The 13,833-nt window shown below is 41.9% G+C and overlaps 1 protein-coding gene across 1 annotated transcript in view; it reads right to left on the minus strand.

Moving 5' to 3' along the window:
* Positions 1-13,833, minus strand: part of CNTN5 (contactin 5) — a 511,103-nt gene that overhangs the window by 24,725 nt on the left and 472,545 nt on the right. Inside the window, exon 18 of the mRNA XM_054973696.1 lies at positions 11,195-11,429. Coding sequence (XP_054829671.1) covers positions 11,195-11,429 — 235 coding nt within the window. The remainder of the gene's footprint in view (positions 1-11,194; positions 11,430-13,833) is intronic.

Below are 13,833 nucleotides of genomic sequence, written 5' to 3' on the forward strand. Positions count from 1 at the left end.
ATTCTTATCTAGGCACCGGTGAAGAGCTGATAGGGCCATATTAATTAAGTTTAGATTTCATGTGCTGTCATTTGCCTTACTGGAAACTGGCAAGATCAACGGCTGCCTGGACCCAAAAATTCTCTTTTGTGGTCCCTGCTTGGTGAAATAGCCTACCTGAAGAGGTCAGGAAGGCTCCCACATAACTACAGTAGACCCCATTTGTAGGAGTTCCATTCCAGTAGTGGCATGCAGTGGGATCACTGCAAATGGAGAAATCTATGAACACTGGAGGCAGGGGGCGGGGGCGGGGCGGGGTTGGGGGTCAGCCGTGCCTCTGTTTCGGCCTCCCAGCCCACCCCTGGAGGCAGCATTGCCAAGTGAGTCACATAGCAGTGACCATCTTGCTTGTCCAATCCAGGTAAATTACAATGCCATAAATGGGCTGCACCTCATGATATAATGCTATAAATGGGCTGAATCTGGCTGGGCAAGCCCGGCGGGGGCTATGCAACTCAGGCAGCATCCACACATCTTTCCCCAGTTCTGAAAAGCTGGAGATGGTACAGAGATGACAGACTGCAGGGACAGCATGTTCAAGGGGATGCTATCATCAGACAAGCATGGATATCCATTAAGTAAGAATGCATTTCAGGGTGCCAGCCGAGTCATTCTCTGTCTCTACTGTTGCTTCTTGTTGCTTACAGGTAAGGGCAGAATTCTCTCTTCCCTACTATTGCCACTTAGGAGTGGCTGACACATTCAGTGGCAAACTGCCTCATTGACTGCTCCGGACTTGAGTAATGAAGCTCCAAATGCTAAGTGGTTACTTGCAAAGAACTATCCGTTTATCTGCACTCCCCTATCCTAGGATTTCAACTCATGTGGCTGAGTGTTTTACTGTTACTTCAAAATATAGTGTAGCACATTCTTGTACACAAACCAAAATGGTCAAAGTCAAACCATGGCTGGCAAAAATTCAGACAATGCCTTCATCATAAATAAAAGAGCCATTTCTTTAACAGTGCAGTCCTAAGCAGAGTTACACCCTTCTAAGCCCACTGAATAACTCTGTTTTGGATTGCAGTGTAAGAATGTAAACTCAGGCAAAGGTGAGATGGGAAGAAAGAAATCCGTTTATCACCAGACTGGCTAATTCCTACATTATAGAGCAATTATGAAAAATTGTCAGTAATTGCTGCACAAGGAACCTAACCATACTTCATGGACATGCTAAATGTTTTTCTACAATTATTTCCCCCCGATACTAGAAAAATAAGTTGATGAAAATTATGTCTGCCTTTTCCTTATGTGCATACATTGAAATGTATTTATCTTCAAATTATGTATCTCAAACTTTAAGACATTCATGGTGGTGAACATGGGACAATGTCTCTCAAGACTACCATATGAGTTAGATTAAGAGATGTTTATTAGTTATCTTTTATTATATTTTTAAAGTCCCATCTATCCTCCAGTGACTTCTGGGTAGTAGGGTACCTGCCTTCTATTCTATCCTTTCAAAAATGCAGACGTATCTGAGAAAAACTGATTACTCTAAGACTATATAATGGATTTCCAGTGAGGCATGTAGGCAATTTTAGACTCTGGATTTAATAATTTTATGACCTCCTCCCTTTAGACCAAGCATTTTTCCAATGTGAATCCCAGAAAGAAATTCAGAAAGCTTGTCAAACCCCATCCTACCATCTCCACAAATAAACTTACGAGTTTCTCTGCAAATGGACTTAGACGCAAGTCCTACAGCTGCTAAGTTGGACTTGCTAGTTCAGCCTGGTCTTTTGCGAGGGGAGAGTTGAGCCTTTGAGCTTTCTAAACAGCCAATGTGCATACAGAGGCTCTCTCTGTGTTGTCAGGGATATTACGGAAAGCAAAACATGCTATTTTAGAAGTTGCAGTGAACCATCAAGTGCCATCAAGTCATAGCTGATGTACAGCAACACCAGCTGAGGTTCCAAAGCAAGAGACTAACAGAGGTGGCTTGCCATTGCCTGCCATTGCCTGCCTCTGCAACCCTGGCCCTCTTTGGAGGCCTCTCATGCAATTATTAACCAAGGCTAATCATGCTTAACTTCCAAGATCTGACAAGATTGAGCTTGCCTGGGCTATCCAGGTACACACACGTCATTTTGACATGTTAGCATCTTTTGACTGTTTTGCTTTTGGCAGGCTTTGAATATGAAACAGTTCAAGCTGTCAAAGTTGAATAATAATTACTATTGCCTATTATCTAGCAGATCCCATTAAATAATAAATATGGCTGCATTTTAATTATCCAAGACTATATGTCAAAAACTGTCACATATGATAATCCAGTGTTTTTCAGACAGACTGTAGGGGAAATCTTAGGGGTTTTTTTTGAAGCATCTCTGGAGTTCCAAAGTGAGGAGATCAAGAGTGGCAGACAAGTTTCCCCAAAAGTCATCTTGCATGTCACTACTGATCTTTCTCTGCAATACCCAGACACAGTAAACCACTGCGAAATATTGGGTGTTTTCTAAGACAGACTCTCAGAATGGCTAATATTGTGGTCCCAGAAAGACACATAGAACGTGAGTATGCACCCTAGAATATGTCCTAGAATCCTTTACTATCAGCGGAAATAGAGTGGCAAATGTACTTGGAAGTAGAGGTAGGCATGAACAGAAAATAAACCTGAACATGATGTTCATTGTTTGTTGCCATCCATGAACAGGGACTCACAAACAACCATGAACATGGCCTTGTTCATGAATATGTTCATAATTAGCTGTTTGTGGGGGCCAGCAGGCTCTCCTCCAGCCATCATTCAAGTCAAGATCTCTATTGAACCACTCCCAGAAACTTGACCTGAGCAGGCAGCAGGAAAGGTACCAATAATAAATAATAGCTTGGCCCCAGAGCCTAGCAACAGCCATGGAACTTGAAGGGGTAGATCCCTATCCCATCACACACAAAGAAAATTCAAGCTCCAATACACTCTATCAAAATGCCACCAGCAACTCTCTCTCCTCTCCACTGTCTGCAAACTAAGCCAGAGCTGGGAGCCCCCTCCCCCATGTGCCCTTGTAACAAATTTGGAGCTCCACACTTGAAAGGAAGACCTGCCTATCAAGCTAAATTGGGCTTAGATTGGGTTTTCCAGGGCAACAGCAGGAGTTCAGACAGAGTTGAGACAATCCCTGCCTAAGTTGCCAAGGGAATTGATTGCAGGTGCCAGACTGTCTGGCTTGATGAACAGCAACGAACAGCAATGAATGAGGCTTGCAACGACCACGTGTTCATTTAGAATGGGGCCTCACAAACAGCTTGTTTGCGAACAACAGATTGGGATGTTCATGGCTTTTTTTTGTTCATATTGCTGTTTGTGCCCATCTCTGCTTGGAAGTGGCAAATGTACTTCAGGAAAAGTCTGTCCTAAATGCAACACTTTCAAAAAAATGTTGTGATACACACTGTATATCATCTATGAATGCTGTCAAAGCTGAGTATCATTGGGGTGGGTCCTTCCCTTCTCATATCATTCTGCTGAGCGAAGTCTGAATACTTCTTCCAACTTAAGTGTCTCTTCCATTGGAGGAACAGCCATTTAAGTTTGAGAAAGGCCCCATGGAGGATTGATGGCTCCACCCCATTGATTGTAAAATACTCTCCACTATCATGTGTCATATATCAAATACTGAAATTTGATGTAAGTGGGCATCACAGAGAGAGGCAGAAGATTCAGCAAATAGCGGGACACCAGAGACTACTGAGAATATTCAAGATCAAAAAATGCAAAAGAAAATTCAGAAATAGATTTTGAGAAGGTAATCCTTGTTTTTTTGGGTTTTTTTTTTTAAAGACTTCAGTATGGATCATTTTCCAGTATCTGGGCTGAGGCCCTATCTCATATCGTTGCCTGCCCATGACACAGCTAACAAATTTGCTATCAATGCACAAAAGTAAGTAATTTTATGGCACCATATATATATTACACCTCAATATTTTCCACCCGGTGTGGTTTTCTTTGTAGTTGGCACACCTTGTTTTCTGGTTTATGCATTACAAAGATTTGTGTATCAAAAGCCATTTCCTGGATTTTATATCATTGAAGCAATTACCGTGTTGTCAGGGGAGATTGCAGTGGGACAAATAATTTACAATCTACACAGAATGTTGGGTGGCAGTTTTCTATAAATGTAGAAATCATTTTCTTTTTATAGAATTAACCAGACTGAGCTGTTTATGTATTGCCTAGAATGGAAACTAATCAGGCATATATAGATATAGATAGATATAGATACAGAAATTTACTATGAGAAGTCAGTTATGTTATCTTTCAAGGGGAACGAATATATATATTTGTTTTCATCTATGTTTTCATATATTTGTTTTCATATATGTTTTTTCATATGTTTTGTTTAATATATGAAACAAATGCCTTTTACATGTATTGCACACAGTTATTTACTGAACACACACACATATTAGATAATAAAATGCAAATTTTCAGGAAAACAGGCTGTGCATGAAACATCTATGAAGGAGCTATATTTTAATTCTGTGAGTTAATGGAAATTGTGTTTTTTATTGATTTGGCTGGACCAGGACTATCCAATTGATTATAATATGAAATAGTCCACAACTCGGTCTGATACTGCATGTTTTTTGACTAACATTGAGAAAAGATTTTTAAAGTTAATAAAAAGTTAAAAATTAAAAAAAAAACGTTGATAAAAGATTGATGAATTCATTAGCATTTCTATAATTGTTTCCAGTGTTATGAACCTTTTAATAGTGCAGTATCAATTTCTAACTATAAATGTCTTGGCAGAACTGTGTTGATGAAAATGCTCAATAGGATGGCAATGTGTGTATACACACAAATAAAAATATACAAATACACACACATAACTAAAATATATATACAAATAAAAATGATGTTTCAGATGAGGTATAAGATATTTCAGAATATATAAAGTATTTTATACCATCCGAAACACCATTTTTTTAAGTTGTGAAGACCTATATTTGGAGTTTTATATTTAGCCTGCCATATATTACCATTGTGAATGCATAAAACTTGTGGGAGGATCACATTCATTTAGTTTCACTGACTGTTAGAAAGGAAGTCAGTGGCAAAATTATATTGGTTTTAATGCAGTTTGCTTCCTTAAAATATTTTGGGAATTCTAGTTTGGCCAAAGTGCTCAGAACTCCCTGTTAGGATTCCTTGGACCTCCTTGCCGAACAATAGTTCTGAACATCAAAATGCATTCCCTTATGAACTAGAAAGTATCTTCCTCTTTTCCTATAAATTAAATTTTAAGGCACAGTTTCGGGAACTGTCTGTTTCATCCGTCAGCTGCATGTTAAGGCTTTTCTGTGTTATTTTATGAGCACCTATAAGTTATCCCCAGCTTGGGGTAAATCGGATTGAGGATACCTTTTCCCAGCAAGAAAACAGCAGGAGAGAAAAAAAACCCTTTCTTTCCCCTTCTCATTCTCCTCCTTGATAAAGCAACCCCGGTTGCGAAATTTGCAAAAGGAAAAAAAAATTAAAATAAATAATGAAGAACCTGTCACATGTGCAGGGACAGAAGTGTCTCCAATCTCCCTTGTTTCTTCCTCTGGATCGAGCACTTTGCAGAGTAACGTGCTCATTCTCTTTGCATCTGTGATATCATTGCAAGGGTCTCCCTGAACCTTTGTTCCCTACGGCATCACTGACCCATCAGGAGAAGCCAGATATGATTCCAGCAATTATCCTCAGCCTTGTTTAGCACTAAAATATAACTGCTCCCGAAACCGCTTCCCTGCTCTATTTGACTTCAGTCTTCCAGAAAGAAGCGAATTGCCCGGCAGCTAGGCGACGGCTTCTGTTTGAGACTAGTTGCATCTCACTTGAGGGGTAATTTTCGACATGCCTGAGGATTCCTCAGTTTTCTTCTACTTGTTCTTCCCTGTTATGTTGTGATGTTTCCATGAATGTATCACATGGCCAAATTGTGCCCTCGGGGATCGTTTTAGACTGAGGAAATGGCTCAGAGGGAGAAGGGAGGCCCTTCTCCATGCACAAAGCAGGCACAATACAAATTGGGCACTCATGCACAGGAATGGAGGAGAACTCACAACTTATGTTTGAATGTCACATAGAGTAGAGACCTCAGATCCAGGTAGGGTTGTCATGTCCGGTTTGGGAAATTCCTGGAGATATGGGCTGGAGCCTAGGGAGGGCAGGGTTTGAGATGGGGAAGGGACCTCAGTCAGGTATAATGTGAGAGTCCACCCTCCAAAGCAGCCATTTTCCTGAGAGGAATTGATCTCTGTAGTCTGGAGATCAATTCTGGGAGATCTCCAGGCTTCACCTGGAGGCTAACAGCCCTAGATCGATAATACCTGAACCTTACCTGTCTTCTTTGGCTTTCCTTTTTCCTGCTCACATGCTTGCTCATAAAGATGATCAAACTATCCCGAAGTGAGGTCTCTGTTTCAGGTCTGTACCAGACTGCCACATTAAGCTGACTTTACCAAACAGCAGGTACAGATGTTTGGTAAACGGCTCTCTATGCTTCCTGATCTTTGCTTTAGAAAGTCCACCCTTGCCTTCTAAGAGTCTCTTTGCACAGAATGCAAATGAGTTAATGCATGGTGCATAGTATGCTAAAGAAGATGCTACCTTTTGCGGGTGGAGATATTAATTATCTCCCCAATGGCTTTCTTACAGTGGAGGTAGGAAAGGGACAGGCTGATTGATAGAAAACAGGCTCTGTTAGATTAAAAAATGTAAAAGGCATTTCCATGTTCATGAATATAGATGGCATATTTGTAATAAAGTGGCAGAGCAGCTGGAGTTTGCAAAATAATGGGGTGTGTGTGGAAGGGGGGAAAATATGCCTAGGTTATGGATTACCAGTACAGCTTCCCAAGAGGACAGTGGTACTAATCAAAAAGGAGTTTAATATCCTCCTCAGTTCAATTCATTAAAAAAATCAGAGTAGGTAGCTGTAGTACAGATTTTATAGGATCACAGGTAAAAGTTACTGCCCAGGATAAAAAAAGGAAAACTACTGCTGGCAAGTGGGGGAAATGGGGAGAGATTACTGGCAAACCAGTTGTTTTTTCGAGGAGACGGTGATCATTGAGGTGGGTTAGGATTTAGACATTTGCATTTAATAGCAGCCATGCCTGCAGAAATCTAGCAAGTGAAGCTCTTCTTAAGATTGGAAAGTCTGGATAGCCCTCCTCTGTACAGGCTCCAGATTGTCTATATCCTTCTTAAATTGTGGTGCACCAAACTGAACACAATACTGTAGGTGAGGTCTAACCAGAGCAGAGTAGAGTGATACCATCACTTTGTGTGATCTGGACTCTATACTTCTGTTGATACAGCCCAATTTGCATTTTCCTTTTCAGCTACCACCTCACACTGTTGACTCACCTGTTTGCTTTTGGCTGGCCAAGCACAGGTTCTGGCAATCCTCTCATGGCTTCCCAGAACTGGAGACAAGTATCAGCTGATATGGCTGGAGTGACACAGGAGGGAGCTACAGTCATAAACTCTTCAAGACTCCTAGATTTGAGTCCAGTGGCACCTTAGAGACCAACAAGGCTTTCCAGGTGTAAGCTTTCAAGAATCAGAGCACTCTTCATAGAATAGAATCATAGGGTTGGAAGGGACCTCCAGGGTCATCTAGTCCAACCCCCTGTACAATGGTGATCGGCATTACCCTGGGATGTAAGAAGGGGCCATGAGGACTAAGCTCTGATGTAACCCTCCCTGCCCTGCATCTCCTGATCTGCCTAGGTTCACAGAATTAGCATTGCTGCCAGATGGCCATCTAGTCTCTGCTTAAAAAACTCCAAAGAAAGAGAGCCCACCACCTCCCAAGGAAGCCTCTTCCACTGAGGGGCCACTGTAACTGTCAGGAAGTTCTTCCTAATGTTTAGCTGAAAACAATTTAATTTCAACCCGTTGGTTCTAGTCCAACCTTCTGGGACACCATCCTCTGTATAACAGCCCTTCAAGTACTGAATATGGTTATCATATCACCTCTCAGTCATCTCCTCTCCAGGTTAAACATACTGAGCTCCTTCAGCCTTTCCTCATAAGACTTGGTCTCCAGACCCCTCACCATCTTCATTGCCCTCCTCTGGACATGCTCCAGCTTGTCTATATCCTTTTAAAAAAAGTTTTAAATTCAAGGATATTTTAGGAATGGATTCTGAAGACAAAGCCAGCACCGTTTGCAGTGTAATATCAGAGTTACAAAATCTCATGAGAGGGGCTTTGAGGGAGAGGCTGTGGCTCAGTGGAAGAGCCTTTGCTTTGCATATAGGAGATCTCAGGTTCAATCCCCAACACAGAATCATAGAATCATAGGGTTGAAAGTGACCTATAGGGTCATCTAGTCCAACAATGCAGGACATTCAAATACCTCCCTCCCCAGTGACTCTTACTCCATGCCCAGAAGATGGAAAAACATCGCCAGGATCCCTAGCCAAACTGGCCTGGGGGAAATTACTACCTGACCCCAAGGTAGTGATCGGCCTTACCCTGAGCATGTAAGAAGGGGCCACGAGAACTAAGCATGGATGTAACCCTTCCTGCCCTCCCTCTCATTGCTGTCAGATGGCCATCTAGCCTCTGCTAAAAAACCTCCAAAGAAGGAGAGCCCATCACCTCCCGAAGGAGCCTGTTCCACTGAGGGGCCACTCTAATTGTCAAGAAGTTCTTCCTAACAAGAAATGGTCTAGATATATAAGATGGGTAAGAGGAGGAGAGACCAACCAAATTATATTAACGAAACTCAAAAGAGTGTGCTCATGGTTAAAGATATAAAGCATATGATTCTTATGGTCATTCCTCTTGGCGGGGTGGGGAGAAAAGGGGGAAAACAAGCTTGTATCAGATGTATGGGCAGATAATTTATTCTATATGTATATGTATATGAAGTATAGATTGTTTGTGGAGGCAATATTAATGCATACATCAGTACAATATTTTTTTTTAAAGTTCTTCCTAACATTTAGTCAAAAACGCTTTGGATTTAATTTCAACCCATTGGTTCTGGTCCAGCCTTCTGGGGCAGGGGAAAACAACTCTGTGCCATCCTCTGTATGGCAGCCCTTCAAGTAATTGAAGATGGTTATCATATAACCTCTCAGTCGTCTCCTCCCCAAGCTAAACATACCGAGCTCCTTCAACCTTTCCTCATAGGACTTCGTTGCCCTCCTCTGGACACATTCCAGCTCATTTATATCCATCTTAAATTGTGGTGCCCAAAACTGAACACAATACTCTAGGTGAGGTCTAACCAGAGCAGTTAAGAGTGATACCATCACTTCGCATGATCTGGACCCTATACTTCTGTTGATACAGCCCAAAATTGCATTTTCCTTTTCAGCTACCATATCACACTGCTGACTCATGTTCAGTGTATGGTCTATTAAGACCCCTAGATCCTTTTTGCACATATTACTGCCAAGATAAGTCTCCCTTATTCTATAATTATACATTTGACTACAAAAGATGAGATCAGTTTGTATTCACTTAAGTTTCTTCATGAGGTTGACAGTTTTCTGCTCCTTGAGGCTGAATATGGTGTCTTCCATGAAGATAGTTTTAGGTGGGTAGTTGTGTGGGTCTGCAGTAGAACAGCAGAGTTTGAGTCCAGTGGCACTTTAGAGACCAACAAGACTGAAGAAGGGAGCTACCCACCTGAAACGGCTACCTACCTAAAACTACCTTCAAGACTCCTGAGCCTTTGCTTGCAGCTTCTATGTATGTATGTATCTATATATGTATGCATGAATGCATGCACTGGTGTACAGAGGATCAACATTTACCTTCATTCTGCTTGCTTCTACTGCCTCTGGGCCCTTCTCTCATTGGGAAAAGGGGGTCCAGTCCAACAGTTATATGCCCTCTCACTAGCTGTGGGACTCAATAGGGACTCAATACAGACCTCTGACCCCAGCAGTAGCAAAAGCCAGTCAGGAAAGACTGGAATTACAAGATTCTGGTAGCCCCTCATCCAAATAATACCAAATGTTGTATTCTTCCTGGAATTTCTCACTGCTCAGGGAAATGGAGGACATATGTTGTAATCTGGAGTCCCATATGGACTGTGCTATAGTTTCTGTGCATATATTACACATCTGTTCCATGTTTAACCAATCATAGAATTCTACACGTACATAATCAGAAGGACTCCAGTCCAAGCACTGATCTGATCCAGACCTGCTTAGCTTCAGCAAGGTTGCCAAGTCATATTTTGAAGAGAGGCAGTCATGTTAGTCTGTTGTAGCAAAATACAACAAAAGTCCAGTGGCACCTTAAAGACTCACAACATTTGTTTCAAGAGGAGCTTTTATGAGTCAGAGCTCACTCATTTTCCCTACATGTATTCTCAAAATGATTTCCTTCCCACATATCTGAAGAAGTAAACTCTTATTCTTGAAAACTCATGTTGAAGTAATTATTTTTAGGCTTAAAGATGCCATTGGATTTTAGGCTTAAAGATGCCATTGGATTTTTGTTTTATTTTGCTAGTAGAGATGGGCACAAACCGAAATATGAACCAAAATTAAGCATGAACCAGGCTGGTTCATGGTTTGCGAACCACGGTTCGTCAGATCCCATTTCTGCTGAACTGCCATGAACTTTAGGCTGGTTCATTTCGGTTCATTTTTTGGTTCATCACTGCAGACAGCCTACTGCCAATCAATCAGTTTCCTAGGCAACAGGGGATGGACTTCCTGCAGACCTTCTGCTGACTTGGAAGTGATGATTTTCTGACCTGGATGTGACGTTTTCACGAACTAAATGAACTAGTTTGCGAACCAGGGGCAGGTTTGTGAAAGTTCATGGTTAGTGAAATTTGACGAACCACGAACCACATGGTTCGGTTTTTTTCCAGTTCATGTCCACCTCTATTTGCTAGTCATACACCTTCCAACTGTACCCTATGCCATGTTGTAGACAATCATCGTCTTCATTTTAGTGGAGGGAGCCCATTTAAAACACATGCAAGTGCAAAATGAAGAGGGGTAGGATTCCACAGATGCAGGAGAATTCCCCCACCATTTTGCAACTGTTAGATCAGGGAAATGGACTTTCATCAAATGTACACATTTGGTAAATCTCATTGACCTTCGGGGTTTCTAAGAAGGCACACTTGGAAGCAAGGTTCTCTTTAATACAATATAATTTAAAGCTATGCAAACTTACCTCCCTCAGCAGAACAGATAACCACAATAGGACTGAAGGGCCCGTCTCCTTTGTTGTTATAAGCACCCACTTTCACTTCAAAGGGAGTCAATGGCGGCACGCTCTCATCTCTGTAGATAAACTTGGAGGCATCAGACGAGGTTACCATCTTTTCCTTCCAGCCCCTTGCTTCATTGGGTTTAAAAGCCACAATGTAACCAAATCCTTCTCCATTCTGAAACTCTTCAGAGACTGGCTAAAGAAAGATGAGTTTGGTTACTCTTTGGTTTGGTGGCCCAGGAAAGGAGAGAGAATCTGTACGATGCTCCAGTTAGCAAGATTAAGAGAAAATAGGGTTTGAACACTACAGTTTTCACTACTGCCCAGTACTGGAAGAGAACAGAATTGCTGATCACTGGGATTAGGGGTGCCATGTCTCCCAGACTGGAATGAGACTCCCTTGGGCAGCCTTTTTCCTCGGCTGGAGCTTGCCAGCTGTCAGGGAGGGAAAAGGAGGGTGACCGCCAGCACTGGCAACACACGGCCCAGAACGGCCTAGCATGGCCCAGCATGGCCCAGAAGTAATGTCGCCCCGCAGGGGTGACATTCTAGCATTTGCCCAAACACTAGAGTTTTGGGCAAATGCCCTTGTGTGATGACAAACTTCTGGGTCATGCTAGAAATGGAATCATTGCATTGCTGGCAACATCACATCAATGGAGTGGCTCCCCCACAACACCATAAGTGTCCTACTGGTTTTCAGCTTCAGACTTGTTGCAACCCTAGTTGGGACATTGCTAGAAGGACCACATTTCTCCAATCTGAGTTTGCCTACTGAATATTTGCACTTTGGAAATATGCACTTGTTGGCATCTCCCGTTAAAAAAGGATAAATACTGGGAAAGACCCTTTATTGCCTGATAACAACAACAACATATTTAAAAGCAAAAACATATGAAGCTGCCTTACACTAGATCAGCGTATTAATGTCTATCCTGACAGGCAGAACCTTTCCAGGGTCCGTGGCAGAAACTACTTCTTGGAGAGCTTATTTTCCCCAGACTCATTGCTACCTCTAAGATGATCAACTGCAGTAGCAGCAGGTCCATCTGAAGGAGGGGGTGAAGATTTTTGTCAGCTTTCTGCATCCCCCTCCTGCAGAGACGCAAAGTTTTGTTTTTAATGGTCATAGATCCAGAGGAGTTAGCCGTGTTAGTCTGCAGTTGCAAAATAGTAAATAGTCCAGTAGCACCTTTAAGACTAACCAACTTTATTGAGGTAAGAACCTTTAAGAACCACAGCTCGCTTCTCTCTGATGCATCTAACGAAGAGAGCTGTAGTTCTCAAAAGCTTATGCCTCAATAAAGTTGGTTAGTCTTAAAGGTGCTACTGGACTTTTTACTATTTTGTTTTTAATGTTCTCTTTTGTTTCAACTTTTTTATTGCATTGTTAGCCTCCAGGGTATCAGTATTCACAGAAAGGCAGGCTATAAATGTGCTAGATAGATAAATAAATAGTCGTTGCTTGAGTCCACCTATAGCAAAACCACACGTTCTGTGATTGTGCACAAAACTGCTGTTTTTACAAAATGAGATTGCCATTTGAGGGAGAAAGTCCAGGGATGGGAGGAGAGAGAAAGAGAAGAGCTTCTTTCTTCCTTGGGCCTTGTCATGTATGCAAGCATCCATGCCATTGTTGTGTTCTGCATCTTATTCAGAGAGTGTTATAAGCATCCATTGCCATTGTTGTGTTCTGCTTCTTATACTGAGAGTGATATAAGCATCCGTGCCATTATTGTGTTCTGCATCTTACACTACATCTTATACCGATTCTGATATAATGCCAAAGTTAAATACTGTATTTTATGCATTTTATATAAGTCACCTGAGGGTGTCTGAACTGCTAATACTAATTTCCAGAGGAGCCAGTGGCCTCTTTGTTATCTCTAAGAAATATGCGCTTTCACTTCTGAGTGCCCTTGGACTGGAGCTGCAGCTGTGTACTGAAATGTATCATTTTCACAGGAGGGAATGATTCCACTCTGTACTTTGTCTAGACTAAACTAGTTTGTTCCCATGTTACTTTTTGGGTTTTCGCGCCTGAATGCAAATGGCCCAAAGGGCGGGAGAACGTCCCCTATAATTAGTAGTCCTATTGTTTGAATAATCACTTCTGCCAACTTCTACCTACGAGCATACACCTGAACTGAATAGATCTCTGAATAAAGTTTCTTCAACCAATGCACCTGTGTGCTTTCTGTGAGGGGCTTGGGGTCTAACTGCGAGGGACTGCCACCCTAGGACTGACAGGCCTTTTATACTAACTGAAAATCAGCCCCACCAGTTTCTTCTAACACATAAATGGTACCAATGTTTCCCCAATGGCTAAAGTAGTTCGGTGGGGGCCATTTTCAACAGGAAAAGGGCCCATGAAGAAAGGGTTAAGAAGCCTCTTTCCACCCTCACAGCAGCTTCCCCCTTCAAATTACATCTTCTGCAGTTATATTCTGTAAAAAGAAAAAAAATCCCTACAGAATCACACATCTAACATGAAGTTTCTTCTTCATATTGTTGTCAGATCTAAGCAGGCAGCTGCCAAGGCTGTGCCATGCCAAGCTCAGGTTCAAATTAAGCTCTGGATAAAACAAAAACAGAATTAA

The sequence above is a fragment of the Eublepharis macularius genome, chromosome 3 (genome assembly GCF_028583425.1).
Source record: "Eublepharis macularius isolate TG4126 chromosome 3, MPM_Emac_v1.0, whole genome shotgun sequence".
Taxonomy (NCBI): Eukaryota; Metazoa; Chordata; class Lepidosauria; order Squamata; family Eublepharidae; genus Eublepharis; species Eublepharis macularius.